At 42.1% G+C, this 23806-nt stretch overlaps 1 protein-coding gene across 3 annotated transcripts in view; it reads right to left on the minus strand.

Annotated features, from left to right (window-relative positions):
• The window catches only part of HIBCH (3-hydroxyisobutyryl-CoA hydrolase), a 65334-nt gene that overhangs the window by 10041 nt on the left and 31487 nt on the right, over positions 1-23806 (minus strand). For 2 of the 3 annotated variants that reach the window (XM_066612900.1, XM_066612962.1), the window contains exons 7-13: positions 20632-20710; positions 19610-19755; positions 19237-19323; positions 15274-15332; positions 14757-14838; positions 5745-5864; positions 2664-2697 (exon numbers count right to left, since the gene is read on the minus strand). In XM_066612900.1, coding sequence (XP_066468997.1) covers positions 2664-2697; positions 5745-5864; positions 14757-14838; positions 15274-15332; positions 19237-19323; positions 19610-19755; positions 20632-20710 — 607 coding nt within the window. Of the gene's footprint in view, positions 1-2663; positions 2698-5744; positions 5865-8989; positions 9200-14756; positions 14839-15273; positions 15333-19236; positions 19324-19609; positions 19756-20631; positions 20711-23806 lie in introns of those variants that run through there. The other variant, XM_066613028.1, reaches the window with a different exon arrangement.

Below are 23806 nucleotides of genomic sequence, written 5' to 3' on the forward strand. Positions count from 1 at the left end.
TGCATCTTTCCATCATCAATGTCTTCCCCAAAGCTAAAAGATCAGAATGTACAGGAAGCATCTGGCTGGTCACTGTGGGAAACATGACGTAGTCGAGTTGGAGTTCAGGCCTGACCCAGCAGAATTCTTATTTCACAGCCGCTATGACAGAGACCACACCTTTTATTTATTTAAAACTGACTGGGTAGAGTCAAAACAGACAAAAGAAAATATTTCTTTACCCAGCAGATAATCTTTGGAATCCCTTGCAGGATGTTGTGATGGCACCTGGCCTAGATGCTTTTAAAGATGAGACAGATTTATGGCGCAACGGTCCATCACATGTTACAAGTCAAGATAACTATGCAACATCTGGGTTTTAGAGGTAGCCTATCTCTGAATGCCTGATACAAGGGAGTGACAACAGCATACAGGTATCTTGTCCTGTGTGCTCTGTGAGGCACATGGTGGGCCACTGTGAGATACAGGAAGTTGGACTTGATGGGCCATTGGCCTGATCCAGCAAGTCTCTTCTTATGTTCTGTGTGTAATGTAGCAATGATGGCAGATGGTGGATAGATAATGCAGTTCACATACATGAAGAATGAATGAATGATTTCCAGGTTAACAAAATGGTCCATCAGTGGAGATGGAAACCCACAATCCAAGCTAGGCTCTTGACCGAGTCCAAAACAAGACCCAATCCACACATTCTGGAAAATGGTGGTACAGCTTTCCTAGGGCTTCAGCACTTCAGAATGCAGGTGAGAGAACTGCATGTTTCAATGCTCCTCTGTGTAAATAATAAAACAAAAACTTTTCCTGTCTGGAAATGTCAGAGAGAAAAGTGCAAGCTTGCTCTCGTCCAATGCTGCCAGGTTTCATGCAGTCCCCTACCTCCAATTTGAAATGGTGTAGCCCTGAGAGGAATGTACTAAATGATTTTTTTGAGGAAGCACATCAGTTCTTGGTTCCAGACATGTGATGCAGTACCGTATATCCAAGTCCGCTAATGCTGCAGAAGAGGATAAACGGCATTATGAATATCACATAATGCCATTTTTATGCCGAAGGGAAACACACATTCAATGCAAGTATACTGGAAAGCTCCTGTGAAAAGCTTTTTTTTCACCAAAGTGCCCTCTTGGAGGGCCCATGTACGAGATTTATTCCAGGAGAATAACCACTCTTCCCCTCAATTTCAGATGCATTTACAACATCAAGGAATCAGTTAAAAACAAGTGTAACTTCTTACACACCTGTGTAAGAAATTCTACCCAGATACTGTATATACCAACGGTTCTCAAACTGTGGGTCCAGAACCCACCTGTGGGTTGTGATCAAATTTTTGGTGGTTTGCAAAACTGACATGGCGGATTAGGCTATGTGCATCAAGGGTTAAACAAGTGGCTTCTTGGGGGGAGAGCACCGCTGTCTAATCACTGTTACAGCCACATCCCTTGGCATTGATAAGTCAGGCAGCAGCCTCCAGTGCCTCTAAAAAGTCTGGTAACCACTGCTGTATACATTTTATAACAGGTAGCCAGAGATCCAGCTCAGACATGTTGGAATGACCCAAGCGCTTACTCAACATGCCTGGGGACTTTCTGTTCCAGGTAAACAACAACAACAAGCCCCAATTAGGAATAACCCTCATGGTCTTGAAGAGCATGTGTTCACAGTTCAGTGAAATAGCTGCAACCTCATTTTGGAAATAGGGACCCAAAAGGAGCAGATGTTCAGAAACAGATTAAGCCAAGTTCATGGCAAGCATGGTATTAAATCCCAACACTCACTGACCACTACAGTGACACTACCTGCTTGCTTGCACTTCCCATTTTATTTACTTTTATTTATTTGAAACATTCTCATGAGCCTGGTATTTGCCAAGTGGTACCACAACAAGAGAATGTTATAGTGCCCATTTCTCTCATATGAAGAGAGATTCTGAATTACGGTTGTTAGATAACAAAACAAAAAATCCTTGTGCCATTGATCGAGCTGTTATCCCTGTTACAAGCTGAAGAAACACAAGAAATTCAAGCCGTGAGCAAAGATCTCACCCTACAGCCCTGTGGGACTTGCCCTCTGCTGGCATTACACCAAACTCTCAGCTTTGAGGTACATTTCCAGGAGTTCACAAATTCATGGAGCCAATAATGAGGGATAAGCCTCCGCTTGATCCCTCTCTGTAACTATGTCTTCAAGAGTGCAGCCTTATGCAGTGTTGTTTCTAGTTGACCTGGAATAGACCTGCATCCACCAGTGACATCAGATCACTATTCAAACTGATGGACTGGCACAAAAACATTTCCTGTGCTACAGTGGTAGCTAATAATGGATAGAAAACATGACACAAACCAGAGAATCAGAGCAGGATGGTTGCAGACCGTCTCAAAATACACAGACTGCAACAAGGCAAATGAACCACTGTATCACAAAGCAAGGCAACTAGTAGTTCCTGGCACTTGGGCTGGGGCAGAGGTCAGAAAGTAGGTTCCTCTTCCTAATGGCTCCTAAGTTTCACAAACATTTTTTGCACTCCTGCTGTAAAGGTTCATGGCACTGCAGACCAATGTACAATGGTCAGTTAAGGTTCTACTGATGACAATACAAAAAAGGTGTAACACTGACTAGCTCAAACCAAACAGTATCTGGAAATGGCTTATTGACCTAAACTTTACCTGCACGGACACCTTCATAGAAGTCGTGGCCTCTCTGGAAGATAAAAGACACAGAATCACTAGCATTCACTTACAGAGTCAACCATCTGTCCTCTCCCCTCTGTATTTTTTCCAAGGGGTATTTTTGCAACTCCAATTTAAATTAGGGTCGAACTCTATACATTACATTAACCATGAGTCTAAGGGCCCAATCCGATCCAATTTTTCAGCAAAGGTGCAGCCAAAAGGCAGCCCCAAGGTAAAGGAACAAAAGTTCCCATATCTTAAGGAGGCTTCTATGACTGCCTTCCCACCACAGGACGCAGTACATGCCCAATGTACAGTACAGTACATTGGAATGGTTGCACCGGCACTGGAAAACTGAGTAGGATTGAGCCCTAAATCAATTTTCACATAGTTTTATGTTCCTTTGCAATGTCAATTGCACGTAATAAGACATGTTGGATCTTCTACGTACTTGTCTCAGAAATCCAGCTCCAAGTTTCTATTATTCTGCCAGAACAGCTACCAGAACATCTGAGGGCAGTCTCTACAATCTATAGCTTCCAGCAAGGTGCGAAGACCCACCTATTTGGTCAGGCCTTTGGGGAGGGAGCCAGTCCTTAGGGACCCCTTGTACACTTTTATTCTGCTGATGTTTTAGGCTTTTATGCTGCTGATATTTTAATCCGCTCTTTTATTTGTGTCTTTTAAATTGTTTTAATGGTTTTTTATGGTTTCAACTACTGACTAACGTTTGATCTTTGTATTTTGTCTGTCGTACACCACTTTGGGTTTTTGGAAAAGCGGTATATAAATCTAATAAATAAATAAATATTCTTGGGTGCAATACATTTTCTCAATGATGTTTGGAATATTTCCATTGTGTTCACATGGGACACGGTGTCAAATGAAGCCATGTGTTTGCTCAAATAATTGGAGTGGGTGCCTCGAATGACTGCAGACCAGCAATTCTCAAACGTTTTGGTCTGCAGATCCCTTTACACTTCTAAAAATTATTCTGGAGTTCCAAAGAGCTTTTCTTTATGTGGGTTCTACTCATTGTTGTCAACAGCATTATAATTTCAAACTTAATAAATATTAAAAATAAAACCATTACTTGTTAAGCATTACTTTGTTTTATTTTTTAAAATGCTTTCCGCCGTGAACTCTTTAAAGTTTTTCCAGGCTTGAAGACAACCTTAGGGGAGGGCAACATTTGAATTATCTGTCTTAGGCACTAAAATGTCTTAGGTCATAAGCACAGCCTATCCCCATGCACACTGGTGGCACTGAACAAACAGCAGAGCTTACATGTAGACTAAATTAGTGCACAGCTTTATCAGATGGTGTTGAACAATAAATCACTGATAAGAGTTCAACTTTGTGCTTGTTTACTCTGAAGTCAGTCCTTCTCAACTCAGTGGGACTTGCTCCCAAAGAAGCATGATTCTGACTGCAGCATCAACTGTTCCAGACAAAAAAAGATATATAATGGGTTTGTGCACAAGGTTCAAGGGATCCTCCAGACCAATCAAGACCTTGAAGAAGAGTGGGTTCCAGCACGTGTAGGGCAGTCTCCGCAGGTGCTTGTGAGAGAAGTAGGTGTTTTATTGGTTCCTGCTCTGGGAGGCAAGAGCCACTCATCTCCTTGCTGGAAAGAATGGTCACTGATGTTACTGGTGGCAGCTCCTGCCTGCCCGCTTTTGCAAGGCTTCTTCCTCCACTGTGTGGACGCAGGGCAGAGGAGAAAGCTCTGTGAGCTGCTGCTTGCAGAACCGCTTCTTTCCATCTCACCCCTCAGTGGAACTAGATCAAATCAGAGAGCTGCTGGCAGGGCTTATGGCACTGTGCTTGCACAGCTCCAGGGCTTCACAGAGCACAGTTTGAGAAATGCTGCTGAAGTCTATCAAGCGGTTGTTTGTCTCGGGTTCCACTCAATCCATACACCAGACTGCTGAAGCCCTGTGGCAAAGCCCTTAACAGGCACTCTCCAATTTACTGGGTTCTGCTGCAAGGCTTAGTTGTTGGCCCAGCCAGGTAGGACTTCTGATGGGCACAGATCCTCAGCCACCACCCAACCCAGCCCACCTGATTGTGCTCGACAGCGATGTAAAAAACACCTCTGTGAGAGTGTCTTTAAGTTTCATAAAGCTGATAAGAGTATGGTCTGTTAAAACTTTGTCTTTACACGTTTTTGTGGCTTTATTCTCCTCTCCTGTTTTAAAAGTGAGATTCATGCAAGGGATCTTATTTTTTTTTTTTTAAATTCCATTTGCATTCTAATCCAACTCTAGCTGTATATATAAAAATGGTACGCATGGCAATTAATTGTACCAAAATGTGGCTGGGCTTGGCTGACTAATTACGCAGCATGGATAGAGAATGCTGGCTGCTTCTCACCAGGCACTCAATTTACACCTACTGTCCCAATCCGGCTTCTATGCATGCATCTCCTTTAAGGCACTTGAACTGCATGACATTCTCTCCCATTTTATAGATTATTCTCCAAATCTTCAGGGGACATTTTTGTGGTTCAGCTTGCCTGCGCCATGAAAACTCTCTGAATCTAGGACTCAGCTGATGGGCCTGTTCTTCCATGGAAGAGAATGCTGAGCCTGCCATTAATTTATGTGGGCTCTAAACAATTATTTCTAAGCTCAGAGTTGGTCCAAGACCTTCTGGTGCCTGAGGCGGCATGCCACATGCTGCCCCTCTTTACCCAATGATGTGGCAGCCGCTGCTTCTCCCACACTCCAGTGTTCCAGTTCAGCGCTCCCCTCCACATTTCCTCTTCCTCCCTGTCCCCTTTTTCCTTTTCCAAGAGGAGGGGAGGCAAGTAGGAGGACAGAAATGGGTGCTCCCCAACAAGCTGTTGCCTAAGGTGTCTGTTCCAGTTGGCCTCATGGATGGACTGGCCCTGACTGAGCCTGGTAATCAGCAGCACTATGTAGTTTATCAGATTCTAGACACCATCACAAAAGCCCCTGAACATATTTTGAAACCAGTAAGCTGATGGTTGAACCAGAAAGCCTTAATTATTGCCATAACTACTACATTGCAAGTGGCCCAAAAGGTATCCACAAACAAGTAACTTCTTACCATGCATGCTTGGCTTAGGCGGTACTCCATGGTAAGTACATCTTGCAGGTTCAGAGAGGCACCTTCTCTAAGCTGCCTGAGGGTCATCTTTAAAGATGTTGGAGACAGTTTAGCAAGCGTCTGTGGAAGAAGTCAAATGGAAAATTCACATGAGAACTATTTCCAAAGACAAGGAACTTTAGTGTTGCAGGTTCCAAGAAACAAACAAGACTGCACTTATGCAATGTAATCACTCTAGATCGGGATCTTTAACAGTGAAGGAGCATATATCCCAGTAAGATAATGAAAGATCAGAATGCACTACTCCCTTTCAAATTCAGCAAATGGAATAAAGCCAAACACATTCTGTTTCATTAAAATGATGATCATTCTTTGATTTCCCCCCTCCATCTTCCAGCGAAAGAAAAAGATGAGGCAGCATTTCTAAGAAGTACTGTCTTTCTGAATGCTCCCCAAAGGCTTCTAAGAGTTATCTTAGCCTCTCATGAAGCTCCTGGGTCCATTTTGTTTTTACCATTACACTGCTGAAACTCTTCCTCCTCTCCTTGGGTCAAAGCTCAAATCTAATTCTCAGAGTTACACTGGAGAAGCTTAGGCCCCAACACTCCTATAGGACAGGAATGTCAAACATAGGGGTGCTAAATGCAGCCCCTGGAAGCAATTTATCCACCCCCCTCTATTATAATTGGGCTCTTTCCGCTTGATAATTGAACTCTCTCATATCTTGAAAATATGAACAAGATTTACACATTTTCTCTTCTGTCATTTGCAGCTAATAGGTTTCTATGTGAAAACAAAGCGCTTAATTCTGATCACCATCTGCTTGACGACATCACTTCCTGCTTAATGACATCACTTTTGGCCCTCAGCAGGCACCGTGAATGCTAACTTTGGCCATCTGTATGAGATGAGTTTGACATCCCCACTATAGGACGTCCATTTCAGAGGAAGTACCACAAGAAAGAGACAGACAGCAAGCAGTAGTGTAGCTGGGGGGGGCAAAACAGTAAGTACTGCAGGCACTGCAATGCGTGACGTAAGCAGCCCCTCCCCATCACCTTCAGTGCCATTCCAGGCAGTGACAGCAATGTGTAGACGCTCATAGAACCAAACAATGTCTCCTGGGTGTTTCTGTCACTGCCTGGAATGGTTCAGACAGTGAGTGGGAAGGGGCACTTACACAGCATAATGTGGTACCTGCAGCCTGTACTTGCCATTCCCCCCCCCCCAGTTACTCCACTGACAGCAAGCCTGAATTTCTCTGGTTTACAGAAAATGAGAGCAGAATCAGGCATTTGCCAGTAGCTGAATTTAAACCGCTTAGAGTTTATATACTCTGCCTGACACCGAACTATACAGCTATAGTGTATCCTGCAATTACATTACGGATAAGACTTGAGAGTTTCTTATCTTATACAGGACTGCGCAATGTTGCAGAGGCTTCTCTGCTATCAAGAAAGCTGAACTGTTGGATTACTGAGACAATTTATAGGACACACTTATGAAAAAGCTTTCCAGAAATATTAAGACCTGGCTCAAAAGAATTACACAACTAGCTCTTCCATTCTTTAAGTCAAGAGTTCACTGGGCAAACCTAAAGTAGCTCTTTGGAGCTCAGCCTATGTATCTGTTATTACTAATTACGTACCAGTTGTGTAGGGAAAATCCTAAAGTATAGGAGCTCACCATGACTCCCTCCCCCACATGGTCACACACCATTAAGAATATGAGGAAAAAACTTCAGATTTCTTCATTATAATGTTTTGTTTTCTTCTACTGTTCACACTTTGAAGGTTATCAGACTCCATTTAAACCTGAACCTGAAATGGGTTATAAACGTTTTGAGAGAAATGTATAAAAATTTTAAAAAATGGGATTTTAAAAATCTCAACTATAAAAAGAATATTAGAGTGCTACTGTAGGACACACTAATAATAATAATAATAATAATAAACTAGGTATTTATATACCACCTTTCTGGTCATCGGATTACTCCTCTGACTTTATTCAAGGTGGTTTACATAGGCAGGCGTTTCTAAGTCCCTCAAGGGAATATTTACAATCATAGAGGTTCTGTCTTTCAAGAACCAAGGATTCTTACACTACCAAGTAAATTTGCATAGGATTGTAGCCTTAACATAATAGAAGCTACGTACTGTCTCTCTCAGATAGCCCTGGAGAAAGATGGTCACCAAGACCCGTGGTGTCAAACATAACGCCCATGGGTCATATCCAGCCCACTGAAGTTCTGTGATGTGAACTTCTGTGATGTGAAGTGATGATTGGACTCTCTTAACACCACCATCAGCTGCTCTCAGCTGCTGAGCTTCCAAATGACGCATCTGCAGTAGTGGCATTTCTGAAAGAGCGGCACTGGGAGAGCCCTATTATCAAGCGGGCCACTTTCAACAGCTCCTCTCAGTTGCTGAGTTGCAAAGTGACACCTTGGCAGAAGTGGTGTTGCAGAAAGGCTGATCTGTGTGATAACTGGGCTCTCCCAGCATGAAGCAGAAGTCATCTCTTGCCAGTCTGTGCAACATGCCTCTCCCAGAGGACTAGAACCAGAGTTGACCCTGAGGGAAGACTATGCTCTCAGCTTGTGCCTCAGGTGGCTTCAACTCTCTTCAACTCTTCTGGTTAAATGAAGGAAGAAAATGGAACAGAGGAAAGCAATGAAAGAGAAAGGATAAGTATGATAAATGAAGTCAGGAGAAGGTAATTTGGGTAAGGCAAATTAAGGCAGGCAAAGACAAGCATGGTCTACACCTGCCTCCGATCTGAAGCAGGATCAACCTATGGGCAAGTGGTAGACTCCTCCCATATAAAGGCAATTTCAAATTCTGGCCCCAAGGGAGTAGACCCACTAGTTCCAGAACGTCTCTGCCCATATCCAGAGAATTTGTATGCTTGTTCTTCTAGAAGTGATTTTTAACCTTTTTCATTTCGCAGCACACTGCCAAAGCACTAAAATTAACAAGGCACACTGAACCACTGGTGGAGGGGGCTCACAACCCCCAATGGCACTATTAATAAATGACCTTCCCCCCAAATTCCCACGACACACCTACGGATCATTCTCAGCACACCAACGTGCCATGGCAGACTGGTTGAAAATTGCTGTCCTAGAATCTTTAAAAGAGTCCAAGATACCTGAAAGATTAAAGCTGGATTTGCAACAGGCAGCATTAGAAGAGATACTTTGGTTGGCAAAACAGGAACAGGCAGATGGTGAGATTTACCTATTGCTTTTATTTTCAATGGGGATACAAAACTCTTAATCCACAGGGAGAAATGGCTCTGGCACATTTCCAACCATCAGCTTCAACCATTTTTCTGGCTTCTGATCATTCATCTCTCTTGCTCTCACTCTCTCTTTCCAGATGCCAGCTGACAAAAGCAGTGACCCATTTCGCCTGTGTCCTTACATCTGCTAACTCCCAGCAGCTGGGCAGATCCTGCAAGCACAAACAGGACACAGAGTCTTATGCCTCTGATTCTGTACACATGAATCGTACCAGCTGGCTTAATGGTCAAGACAGGGAAAGAGCATTGCTCTTGGGGGGAAAAAATCCTACTTGTTAACACTTGCCCTTAACCTCTCCTTAACATGTTCTGTTATATTCCTCTGCAACCAGAATCCACTAACAAAAGCTAATTTGCTGCTATAGTATTTGGTTTTTCAGACAAGGAATTTTCAAGTGTTCTACGCATTCTTCACCAATTTTACCTTAACAATACAAACCTCCCTTTTGTTTATTACCAGGTGCTACTATTGGGGCATACATTCCACCTTAACCATTACGTACTATATCAAGGGGTAATTTTAGGGAGCTGAAAGTCTATCCTAAGCACTGGGCAAAATTAGCTTCTTACGAGGACAACAAGCATCAGAAGTCTGGACCAGGATTTAACATGCCATGCTGATTTCTACGGCAAGAGGTCGCCTAATGCTTTAACAATTTGAAAGACACCTTGTCACTGGTAATCGGTACAAGGAATCCCCAAAAGCTGAAGGTATAGGAGCCTAACAGTAGCTACACAAGAGACAAATGCTGAAAAGGGAATGACAGCAGAGAATGGATGGTGGGTGCAGCGTAGGAAAGTGAGTCACCGAGCCTCTCTATAAATAAATCTATTGTGCCAAGAGGAGGTGGCAAATCAGGACTAGGAAACTGAACAGAGTTAGAAGGAGGAACTGGTCAATTAGGAGGATGACAGATGAGATGCCGCTGACAAGGAAGGGTGCCTCTCAAAGGGATTCACTTGCCTCCCAGGACACTGCTTAGAGAAACACCCTGATCTCTGCAGGGTGGGTTTGAATTATGGGGAAAGCAGCATGTCACATTCAGCACCACTCTCCCCCCTGCAAATGGAAATTCAGTGAGCTTCAGACCAATCCTATACACGTTTATTCAGTAGGAAGCCCCTTTCTGTTCAATGGGGCTTACTCTCAAGTAAGTATGTATAGCATTGCAGCCTAAGTGTCGTTCAGATACTAAAACACAGGCAAACACGTAGCGCTTTGGAGAAACAGCATTTCCAGGCCCCCTGCTCATTGAGGAAAGCAGCATCAGGATTAGCAAGAGATAAACAGCTGTGCTCTCAAGAGAGGGTTGTAACTGAAGGAGCCCTAGATTACCAAATGCTCCTGGAAATGCCTGCTTTGCTGATCAACCATTTTGCCCGCCGCAGTGTTAACAAACTGAAAGATGAAAGCTAGGAAACTCCTATGTACGAAGCTAAGATTGAATAACAGTGGCAAGAGCTTCAAGCTAGCCCTCTATCTCTCACTCCTGGGTAAGCAAATCTTTGGAAACATTCTTGTGAAAAATATGTAAGGCTCCAAACTGACAAACCCCTGCAAACTTCCCCAAGCACTGGCATCAAGCAGGCCACCACCCACAAACATTTCTTCATTCTTAAGGTAAAAAAACTCAGATCTGCACTGTACACTCCAAAGTCACAATTTTTTTTTTTAGCAGACAACCAAACTGAATCCAGAACCGACAATGAAGCAAAGGGAAGTTGTGGACTACTGAAGGAGCCTTAAACAAAATCACCTTACTAAAGGTTTCCTATCCTGCCTGTTACGTATGCAAGTTATGCAGGATCAAAATCCTGCATAACTGATTGGTCCAGACTTATGGCTGGCCAATCGGGAGATGGATCAAAATCCTACCATCCGATTGGCTCTCTAGTTAATGTTTCAATTGCACCAATCATGGGGAGTCTGGGCGGAGCTAAAGGCTATAAAAGCCAGGGGTATTTGCCTTGTGTCAGATTCATTCAGATTCATTGCCAGGTTCTGTTCTGAAGATGTATTGAGCTGTTATCTCTATGCCTTCCTTTATTCGCATGGACCCACTATATAACACTGCCTATTTTCTTTGTAGAGGATCACATATAGTCACTGCACAGCAACTATAACTGTGGAAATTTGAGCACCTGTAGCACTTGACTGTGGCTGGGTGCTCAATATGACCTCACAGTGAATTTTAAAAAGTCACTGTGGAACAAACAGCTTTAGGTCTGTGCCTAACCTAAAGGGCCGTCCTGCACATATCACAATTAACCAACTAGGAAAAAGAGATCCCAGATCTATTTAGTCACCACACAAGAAACCTTTTTTTGATAGCACATGTAGTTCACTAACCAGTTTTGCTCACTCCTGTTATGAACACATTGATGGCCAAGCATTGCAAGTTATCATTAGCAGTGCTTGTAACTTCTAAAATATACAAGGGAGCATTTCTATGGTCAAAGCGATCATACACACTGGGAGCCTGGAGACAGCACCACGCACCCAAGGCAAAGTCCACTGACGCTACATCACAACAGAATTCATTTCGGTCTGAGTATTACACAGTCAGTGGTTTCAACTACAGTTTACCAATTCAGCTGTGTTTATAGTTAGCCTGGATGTTGAAACCACTCTATGAAGACCTTTAAAGCTTTTCTGTTTCAAACATTTACATGGTTTTGCATGCACCCATCTCTAAAGTTAAGAAAAAGCCACAGCCATCAACTGCACAAAGATCTTAATAATAATTCCAAGGAATTATTATTTAAATGAGAGCCAGTCACCCCAACTCAACTCTAATGAAGCTGCATTTACAGCATATTGAAAAGTACGTATGTGCCATTAGTTGGGCCAGAACGTGGACAGGGTTATATATTTCTGTGTGCTTGCATATGCACCAAATTTGCACCCACAGCTCCTGAATCCAGCAAGTGATATTAGCTGATCCTTTTAACTGACAGGGCGAGTGCCTACCATTTAGCACCAATACTTCACTTTTATTTGAAACATATAAAACTCAACGGATTTAGGGCCCAATCCTATCCAATTTTCTAGTGCCGGTGCTGCTGTGCCAATGGGGTATGCACTGTTTCCTGTGGTGGAGAGGCAATCACAGAGGCCTCCTCAAGGTCTGGGGACATTTGTTCCCTTACCTCGAGGCTGCATTGCGGCTGCACCAGTGCTGGAAATTGGATAGGATTGGGCCCTTAGTTGAGAAACCAAAAATGAGAAAATCTAATACCATCAGCGTACGAAATGAAGAGAAGAGGGACCGCCTTATTGCTTATTGCTCAAAAATCTTATTTTTGAGATGCACTTAAGTTTTGGGTAGAACTGCAAAATCACTTTGATCAAAGACCATGTATTTCTGAGCACACAATCATGGGGGGCAGGGGGCAGCAAGCAAGCAAACCTTTTGCACACAGGAAATCAGTTAAATGAATAATAAATAGGCTTTAGTCCTACAAATTGCATGGCTTTGTCTAGACAAGGATTTAAAGGTGTGATAGTTCACTTAATTAGCATCTGCTAAAGCCAGTCAAAAAGCAAACTCTCCTCTCCCCCCACCAGCCAGATTAATTGCCTGGTCCTTTCTATAAGAAGGAAATAGATGAGTTCTATAAAATCAATATATACTCAACATTTTCTACAGTAATTTAACTGAAGATTACATGAAAGATAATACTTATGAACTGCTTGGAGCCAAAAATTCAGTGGTCAATAAGACATTGAAGACATTGGGGGCACAATCCTAACCAGGTCTACTCAGAAGTAAGTCCTATTTTGTTCAATGGGGCTTACTCTCAGGAAAGTGTGGTTGCAGCCTAAGACACTGTTTGCTGTCCAATAATTTCACCCCTCCAAAGAAACTATCCTGTTGTGACCCCTCTATAAATAAGCAAATGCTAGGAAGGACACCTGTTCTTCTGATGGAAAGAATCAAAAATAACTCCCCCCCCCCAAGACTGCTTTTTTCACACATTTTTAAAAAGTCTTAATCCAGCCTGTCATCAACTGTGTGCTTCAAGGCAAACAGTAATTTCACATTTTTGAGGCCTGAACACATTCACAGCTAATAGCTATTTACATAAAAACATGAGAACATAAGAAGAGCCCCACTGGATCAGGCCAAGGGAACCATCTAGTCCAGCTTCCTGTATCTCACAGTGGCCCACCAAATGCCCCAGGGAGCACACAAGACAACAGACACAACCTGCGTCCTGGTGCCCTCCCCTGCATCTGGCAATCAGAGGCAGCCTACCTCTACCTTGCACATACCTGCCATGACTTGTAACCCATAATGAACTTTTCCTCCAGAAATTAGCCCAATCCCCTCTTAAAGGCATCCAGACAAGATGCCATCACTACATCCTGTGGCAAGGAGTTCCACAAACTAATTACACGCTGGGTAAAGAAATATTTTCTTCTGTCTGTCAACTCTCCCAACACTCAACTTTTGGGGATGTCCCCTGGTTCTGGTGTTAAGTGAGAGGGAAAAGAGCGTCTCTCTATGATATCATATCTATAAATATTGGGTCTATTTCCACCAGATTCAAGCAGAATTTGCTTATAGGGATTAAAACAGCAAACCAGTATAGCACTTACATTTTAAACATATTTGTCAATAAAATATCATTCATTCAAATTACTGTTATAGTGGTTTAAGAAATTGCCCTGCTCTTTTCAATAACGGTTGCACAAACTTCAAGTATCTCTGAATAAATATTTATCACATTCCTATCCAGACTTCAGCAGAAGAGTTCTTGCGTATATCACAGTAGACACAAAAACGTCAACGTCTCTTAAACATTGATATCCCATTAAATGTTATCACTCTTCAGTTTGGAGATACAGACCTCTCAATTGGTGAAAGCTGCTATACAACATAAAACTCGACCATCACAGCCTTAGCAAAAATAAGTCTCTCCCAATGAATATTAAGAACAGGAATATTACAAATACTGTGACTAGTTACACAAATTTGAAGTTAGTGTGTATCGGTCACTGTATTTTATAAAATGTTGCTCAAGATTCAACTTTTACCAAAATCAAAAACCCCTTTTTCACCAGTGGTCACAATGTGTGCGATCTACAACACAATCCAAATCCCACTAAAAGGCAACGGAACATGGTCACTCAATGTCCCGTTAACATTTCCACTATCCTAATCATGACCTCACATTCTCCCTGTTCCCTGGTATTAGGGATCAAACCTTTCTCCTGTCCCTTTTTCAGAGCTAGCAATATTAGGCCTTCATAGATGTTCATGCCAACAAAGATTAGCTTCAAACCAGAATTTGCAATTAAGGTGCACTTTAATATTGGTGCAAAAAAAGAGAGACTGACTACAAGACAACTGTTCAAGAAATGCAAGTCCAGTGTTTAGAAGCCCAGTGATTTGGATCTCAGCCAAAGATCCATAATAAGCTAAGCTGCCTGTCTTTCAGAGAAGTGATGGTAATCCAGAGTTTGAAAATCACTTGAAAGTTCTTTTTAAATTGGATCTGCTGAGAGTATTTTTCATCCCCATTTGCTAACTATTGCCATGTAGATCACAGTTATTCTCATTTTTCAAAGGGGGAAAAGAAGACTGAGCAGAAAATGATTTACCCAAGCCCACATGCCACTACTCCTCACTTGCAAATGCTTCTACTGGCACTTGGGGTTACATCCTTAAAACGGTTAAAAACAACAACAACTAAACACTTCACCTTTAGATGTGTGAGTGCAAAAGGAGAGCCATCCTGGTTCAATTTTTGAATAATTTCTTCTATGCTGTTTGCTGAAAATAGGCTGAAACAGAAAATGCGTCATATCAATTAGTAAGTGAGGTATTTTGAATAACAAAAGCTAGAGGATTTTTAGACACTACCATATCTTAAAACAGTACTACATTTCTAAGTTTGGAAATTTTAAAATAATCACACCATGCAAAATGTGAAATTTTGCTCTCAGGCTAATCTTCCTCACAGGGTTGTTGTGCGCTGGCAAGAGGACAGGCAGTATATAAATGTGAAAAAGGCTAAAATGTGATAGCAGCACTCTCATGGCATTTAAAACCATGCTGGTTTGGCACAATTATGGGTAAAATAGAGAGTGCAAGGAATACAAATGAGAAAGCACATAAGTGACACTGCTGAACACTCTTTCCTGTGCAATCCTTGCTCCACACCTCCGCCACAGACAACCTCAAAATCATTTCTTCTACAAAGCATAGTCTATAAGTACCTGTTAATCTTCTCCATATGTTCATTAAGTACAAATTCCTTGTCTTCATCAAGTTTGCACTATTACAAAAACACAGAACAAAAAGAGACAACACCTTTAATTTCCATATTCAAACAGTAAAATACAAAGAAAAATATCTATTTGCAATTTGAAAAGAAAAAGAATTATTCTGCTCGACGTCTTATCTTTTTTTTATCACAAGTTCTCCTAATTGGATTTTTTTTTAAATTACCTTTTATCTCAGTTCTACAAGAGGCCACCAGAGGCTCCCATCCAGGTCTGAACCTGCTTAGTTTCAAAAGTACTGGGTCATCAAGTAACTTTTAAGGCTGATGTGCTAGGGGGGCAGAGAAGTTCCTGTGTACAGGCTTCATTCCACCCACACTATAGTTAGGATATATCCCACTGGTTATTTTTCTAGGCTTGCTATCCTAGGTACTATTGTGCTGAAAATTGATTTTCTTTTATTTTTCTGCACATTTTCACCTGGTCTAGACCTTCCCATCACCTGGATAGGCTTCTATATTGCACCAACATTCTCCAGGGGCAGCTGAGTCATTTGGATGCCATTGCTTCCTTGTTGACATTCTTCTACAAATCAGTAAAAAAAAGGACTTGGCTTTGAGCCAGCTCACTGGCCTGTAAAGCCCATCTGATTTTCACGAGCAGGCAAGTCAAGAGCTCAGGTGACTCTTTTTGCCAATGACTTCACTTTCCAAACTTGCTCATTCTCTCCTAATCTGATCTTGGTTAGCTAGGGAACCAGGATCAAGTTAGGAGAGATTTTTTTTTCCAAAAAATTCCATATCATGGCTACTGTTAACCTAATTAAAGGCACTTTGAGGGTGTTCGTTATCAAGTCAACAGCCCCCAAACAGCAACTCACTGCATTTCAGTCTCTCTAGTTATAAATTTCCCCAACTGAGTTTAATTCTGGGCTGGGCAGACGTGGACCACAGATTGTGCGTATTTGCACTTTTATTGGTAAATATAGGTGCGTGTGCATGAGAACAGTGTTGGCAACACTCCCCAGTACCCGATCCCATAGGTAAAGCCTGATTAACACCCACAGATTATAAAAATAGGGAGCCACACACATCCCCATTCTGCACCTTTGCTGGACCTGTCACTCAGTGTGCTGAATGCAGCAATGGGAATCATCTGCTTGCCCAACTAGGAGTGAATTGAAGGACCAAGCAAGGACTCAGACCAGCATGAATACCTAAAGGCACAGAAAGTACCCAGTTACTTATATGCTACTGTTGCCTTTCACCTTTCTCAGCTTGCCTTTCACCTTCATGCCAGTCCTTTGCCCAACCCAGTCACCATCTTTCTGCTGTTTCTCAAGTTACATTTTTACACTGGTGCCTTTATTAACTCTTTTACCATTATTATTTTAGCCTGCTAGATCTCAGTTCACTTGGGTGAGGTCTGATCTCCTTGTCTACTCAGACCAACAGCCTTCATCACTAGGGATGTGCGGTCAGGGGAGACAGAGCTGCACCAGTCATACCCCAGTCAAAACAGCATCAGTCTATGCTGTGATTGTGCATACACTCCACCCATTTTTGAGGGGTTGTGCAAACGCAGGGGAGGCTGAACACTCGCTGCTGCCATAGTAACAGTTACCTGTTACTATACAGGAAGAGACTATGGTAGCAGCAAGAGCTCAGCTTCCCCTGTGATTGTGCATATGCCAAGGCTTCTGGGTAGCCCCCAGAATGCCTTGTGGTGTCACAGCAAGTGCCTCCCCAGCCATTCACTTCACTGCACATCACTGTCACTGCTTGGTTTTTAAGATTTGGAGGGTCTCCATTCTACTGGAAGGGAGGTTTCCCCAAGGTCACCCCCTTCTGTCTCAGTTTCCCAGGCCTTGAGTTATGGCAGCAATCTACCAAAACCCAGTTTTAAACAAGACAAGCTAGAAGACTGAGGGTATCCTGCATCTATCTAGGTTAACTACCACAACTCTGTGTAAAACCCAGCCTACAAATGAACAGTACGTCCAGATGAAAAGAGTGTCAGCTCCTTTCCCTTTAAGTGCTCTGAAGGAGGGGGAATTTTGCCAAGTCCAGTCAGCCAGGCAGGGGTGAGCAAAGCTGCCAATAAAAGAAGAGCGACACCTCTTCTTGTGAAGAGCAGAAACTACAGAAATTCCTTCATGCAACCTAGAAGGTTCCAAAGCCTGAACCTCCTTCCCATTTATCTGTCCATTCTACAAATAAACCTTCCTCTCTATTTGCAGTCACATACAGCAGTGCTGCAACTATATTTACAAGCGTTCAATTAAAGGGAGTGTCAATTAGATGACTACTATTGACAACTCATTGCCAGGGAAGAGGCCTGCATGATGTGAATCATTTGAATTGTAGTTTATGACGAATACCTTGAAACTGCTTGCAATCGAGGGGCCAAGGTTAAGCTATAAACCTGTGTTTCTGTGACAATAGCATCAGCTGTGGATCAGAAACTAATGCCTGTCATTTGTATTCAAGTGGTTCCCCCTGCACAGATTCCACTCCATTAACTCTCAGCTGGCTTATCACTATGCTCCCTGCTTCGCTGAAAATTTATTGCCATGGTAGAAATGTCCTTCGTATTCCCATTGATTAGACAACCTTGGTACAGAAAGCTGTGGTCATGTCGAAGAATAAGACAATACACATCTTTTTGTGGGGACCAATTCTGCCAGCATGAGAAGCTCCTAGCTGCACAGGGCTGAGAAATAGCCTAAGTATTCTGTCAAACTCAAAAGCATCTAGTCAAATAGATGAAAGAACACTGCATTTATTTTTTTTAACAGAACACAGAAAATGTCACCATTCCATAAAGAGCAAACACCACCACAGAAACAAAACAGCAAATAATTTTTGGCACTCGCATGTTTCCCCATTGAAAATGTTCTGGGACTAGGCTTTAAAACATTGCCTAAGCACAAACGTATTTCACTCTTCACACTCAAAGACATTACAATGGCAATTTGGCTCCTAAGGCCCCACTGGGACCACCGCCTAAGTGCTACAAAAAAAGCTTGCCATACTGCAAAATGCCTTGTTTTCCCTCAGACTCTTGGCTAATTACACAAACAGCCTCTAATAGTCTCTTTAGGACCTCATAATATTTGCTATGTTCAAATGCTTTACTGTTGTTGGTCTAGACTTTTCTGATCAATACTAACTCAGGATTATATCTGCCTGAACTTATTCTTAACAGGAACACAGAAAGCCGCCTTCCTGCTCACTACTATCGAAACCAGTGGTTCTCAAGCTTTTAGCACCAGGACCCACTTTTTAGAATGAGAATCTGTCAGGACCCACCGGAAGTGATGTCATGACTGGAAGTGATATCATCAAGCAGGAAAATTTTAATCAATCCTAGGCTGCAATCCTACCTTTACTTACCCAGGAATAAGTTCCATTTACAAACATTGTTAAAAGCATATGCATAGTAGCCGGGTTAAAAATACAGATGTGTAACATTTCCCCAAATGCAGTCACATACGATAGTAACATCAAGTTTAATATATTAAAAATAAACTATTGAATGAATGGGGATCCACCTGAAATTGGTTTGCAACCCGCCTAGTGGGTCCCAACCCATAGTTTGAGAAACACAGATCTACACCGACAGGCAGCATCTCTTTAACATTCAGTCAGGGGTCTTTTTCCAACCCTATCTGAAGGCGCCAGGACTGAACCAGAGACTTTCTACATACAAAACATGTGGTCTACCACTGAGCTACAGACCTAGGTCCCCTCAATAAATCAGTATATCTATTGGAAGGATGTGTTGCATATAGATTTTTTATTACACTGGGATGTATGATATTTCCTAAGTGTTTTCTTTGCAGCTCACGGTTGTTTACAAGAGGTTTACATATAAAACACACCATATTAAAAAAAACCCTAGAGACTATCTTTCCTCCATGCAGAACAGGCCTAATCCAGTTAGCTATCCACATACCTTCTTATGGTAAGAATCCAGAAGATCTGCAACATTTTCCTTTGAAGGAGACTTTAGTTCTGTCAGATCTTTTTCTAGGGCAGCTACCTGCAAATACAGACATTCAAGAGCTGTAAACACAATCACTATATGCATTATTAGGCGTGCTGCCTTAAAAGCTCCTCTCTTTGTTGCTTTGAGGCCTAGGAATTTATCCAAAGTGCCAGGGTAACTCTGGGAAGATCAGGAGTGGGAGGTAGAACCATATCATCAATATGGCCTTGAAAGAGCAAATGTATGCCTAAAAGACCGCTATCCACAGTATGCTAAAAATATGTCCAATGATTTGTTGGCAATATAAACATCGCCAATTACCTGTGCAGGGAATATTTACCTTCTCAGCTTCTATAAAGTGAGTGGCAATTCCAGCTCTGTGAACATCTCTTCCTTTCAATCTAAATCCTGTCAGGGCAAGGAAATATCCAATCTTCCCTGAAAGTTTTGGCAAGAAGTATCCTCCACCAACATCAGGAAAGAGACCTGTATTTAAGAAAAATAAAAGCAAGGCAGGTGAATATTTCCCCTAAACAAAAAGTACTGCCCTCTTCTTTTCTGTACAGTCTCTGTGTCTTTTAGGTAGCCCTTTCTGCTGAAAATTACCACAGACTGCTTTTCTACCAAAGATACCTCATACTATTAAAACTCACTCATTTTGCCTATGGAATCTGACACTACCCTTCAAGATTATTTGCCAGCAGTTTAGATTCAGCTAAAAAGGAGAACTGGACTGCTTCATAACTTGGAGAGCTCAGGCACACGCAGACCGACAATTGCACACTTGTAATAAAGTTGACATAAAAATGCAATGCAGCAAATGAAGAACTGGAAGGTTATTTTTGCAAATTTTACATTCAAGTTAATGACCTCTTACAAGTTCTGACACAACTTTCATCACACCAAAAGCAAAATTATTTTTCCCCAGTACCGACAATGAGGGTGTGGTGGCGCAAATATATTTTTAATGCCTCAGGATTTGAAAGAATATCAATTTTGCTGATAGAATATCAATTTTGAAAGTTTCTTGATGACTAATCTACAAATCAGCATATGATCTGTAAATGAGGATTCCCAAATCACCTGGGCTCATTGTATGCACTATAGCACCTTTTAAAAGAGAGTATTTCTCAGTGTTTGAGGCACGATATGCAACATCGTCATGGATTATGGGGTGATGCTGAACAATGATTCACAGAATGCACTTTAGATCAAACTATTGTATACTTTTGAGAAAATGTGCTCTCCCTGAGCCAGATGTATTTTCTTGCTCGTATCCCTTCCTCATGTTGCCTACCCTTCTTCCAAATACACAAACATTCTTTATACAGGGCAACAGAAAATGCAACACTAAATCTTTACCTATAGCTGTCTCTGGCATCGCAAAAAGCGTCTTCTCTGTAGCAACTCTGAAATGCCCATGAACAGACAAACCAACCCCCTACCAAAAAAAAGAAAAAAAAAAGGGAAGACAAAAGCTATTAATAAAATTTAACAGGTGCAGACATACAAATACAAATGAACTGCTACCAAAACCAATCAATCATATCTCCCTGGACCTAGGCACATCATTTCTTTGAAACGCAGCAGTGGCCTAGTTTGTTAGCTCATCTCAAGGATGGTGGAGGAGAAGGGAATCAGTACAGATTTATTAAAAAACAAAATGGTACCTCTCAAAACATTTGCAACATCCATTTGATCTAAGAGACGACAGATCAAGACCTAGAAATCTAGGTCACTACTAAGCGAAAGTGGTTGGGAAACAATACAATGTGAAGGTTCAAAGTGGAAGGTGGGGAAGCTTCACCCTTCTTCCTGTTTTTTCTGCTGTCCCTGCCACATTTCTCTCAGCCACAAAGAGTCAAACTGGCAAGCCTGTAATTTCCTAGGTCTTCCCCCCCCCCTTTTTTTAAAGATTGGGACTACACTGGCCAGCTTCCAGTCTAGAAGCAACTTTCCTGTCTTCCAGGATTTCTCAAAGATAACTAATAGAGGCTCTATGAGGACATCTGCAAGTTTTCTTTAGTATTCTAGGATGCAGTTCATTCAGTTCAAATTACTTTATTTAGTATAAGGTGGTTCTCAACTAGTTCCCTGTCAATCTTAATCTGCACTGCTATGCCGTTCATGGTTTCTAGAGCTATTGAGCTCTAGACTGAACCAGAACTCTGAGGCAAAGCACTGAACTCACCGCACCCCCTTAACATTACAACACAGCAGCCAGTAATGTTGACTACTAACTGCTAATGGTGCAAGCCAATGATGCCTCCCTCTTTGGGCTTTCTATGCACTGGCTCAGCTAGCCCAACTGCCCCTCTTTTCCCTTGATCTGGTTGCCTACATGCCAAAGAAAAAAAGAAATACCAGCGAGCCAAGGTCAATTCCCTCTCCACTTTTGAAATCAAATATTTTATATCCATTTTTACCTACAAAGCTACAAATTCTGTTGTCTTAAGGGAGATGCAGAACTATTCTGTGGCACTAGAGTACACCATCTCCACTAGGCTGCCAGAGTTATGTATTTATTAACCTTCAAAATACAATAAAAGGTTAATTAATTCATTTCTGCTGTTCCCTAGCAGTCCATCTCTGTGGGGAAACCAGATTACTTCAGGATATAGGTTCCCTTATTTCAAGGCTGTCAAGCAAATGACTCTTTTAGCAGGCAGTCAACAGGAGTCTCTCAATCAGCATTGTTTTGCAATCCTGAAAAAGAATTTCTTGTTAAATAAAGATAATCATTTTATTTTTTAACTATAGGAATAAGAAATGAACCACAATGCAACATGAAACTAAATGTGATGAACACTAAACATGTAGGCTAAAGGAGAGCTCCACTGTCAGATTAAAAATACTTACATAACATTGGAGTCTGAATCTTAAGAGACATGAAATTGTACCTCTATCATGCCAACAGGTGCTGCTTCAAATTCTATTACAGGTGGACTCTATTTATCCATGGATAAATATCTCAACACAGATGCCCTGGGCCCATGTTGGGCCAGACTGGGACACACCTGAGCCCTCTGAAGGGACAGGAGCTGCACTCCAGTCCCCTCCAGAGGGCTTTCTGAAGCCTGCAGAAGCTGCACGCATCTGCATTAAAGTGATGTTTTAATGCCCACACATTCCCAGGCCTCAAAATGCCTTAAAAGGCACTAAAACGTAATTTCCAGTTTTCCCAAGGGAAACCAGAAGCCGCATTCGTTTGGCTCCAAGAGCCATTCGGAAGCCCACAGAGGTAACAGGAGGACACAAGCAGCATCTGTGGGTTTCAGAAAGCCCCCAGGGGGAACTGGAGCACAGCTCTGGTCTCCTTTGGAGGGCTTAAGGGGCCAAAAACGGCAGATTTGCTAATCTGTGATTTTTTGTATCCACAGGGGGTCTGAGAACAGATACTGTGGATCCTCCACTGATACTGAGGCCTCACCTGCATTTTTTTTAAGTAAGGCACATATGCCAGAAAATCAAGGCAAAATAAGACTCATTTGTTTACTAATTTATTGGGTTAATAGATTATTCATTCTACAACAGAAATGCATGCAATGGGTTTAGAGCAAGATTTCAGGTTTGATGAATGACCTGCATTTCATTTAGCTCTCAGTTACTGATGCAAGCATCTGCTAACTCAGACTAAACACAATACTCAGACAAAATAGCATTTCCATTGCTTTTTGCTGGATTTCTGCTTCAGGAAAATGCCAAAGAATGAGTCTCTTACTGACATCCAACTCAAATATGCACTGTAACAGAGAGACAGCAACAACTATGAAAAATCTCAAGTGATTCCATTCACACTGAACTGGATTACCAGAGCAGAAGTCATTTGCAAGAACTTTTGTAAATGTCAGGGGTAACACACGGGACATAATGATTCAGGCTGAAATGGTGAGGTGCCAAGACATGACAGATTTATGGGCTAGACCAGCACAGCATAACAGAACAGTCCAGAAACGATAGGTATTGCTTCATGCTTGGATCCCAAAAGACACAACTCTGTTTACCATTTGACAAATGAGAGGGATGGGCTATCGTTTGGCAGGAGAAACTCACATATTTTGCATGCAGAAGGTCCAGAGTTCAGTCCCTGACATCATCCAATTACCACAGGGACTCAGGTCTGGGAGTACTTGACGATGCACAATATTACTGAAGCGATGTTACTATGGACCTTATCAGTCCCTTGAGTGGGAAACTATGGTTGAACTAGGGGCCACAGACATGCTTCGAGGGCCATGGAAGCCCAGTAATGCTGTGCGGAATTAAAGCACCGGCAACTGTTTGTACATATCCATGTCATTATGCAACAGAACTCTTTGTTAATTATATTACTAATATACCCCCAAGCTTCACCTCTAAATTAGAAGCTGAGGAGAAGAGCTGAGGCTTGTGGTCTGTGCACCACAAGTGGTCTGCAAGAGAAGTGGTCCGCAAAGTCTCAGGGGGAAAAAATAACCTTTGATCACTTCTAGTATCTCACTGAGCAAGAAATCTCCCATGGAACACCAGAGAGAGTGGAAAATGTATTGCATGCAGC

The sequence above is a fragment of the Tiliqua scincoides genome, chromosome 1 (genome assembly GCF_035046505.1).
Source record: "Tiliqua scincoides isolate rTilSci1 chromosome 1, rTilSci1.hap2, whole genome shotgun sequence".
Taxonomy (NCBI): domain Eukaryota; kingdom Metazoa; phylum Chordata; class Lepidosauria; order Squamata; family Scincidae; genus Tiliqua; species Tiliqua scincoides.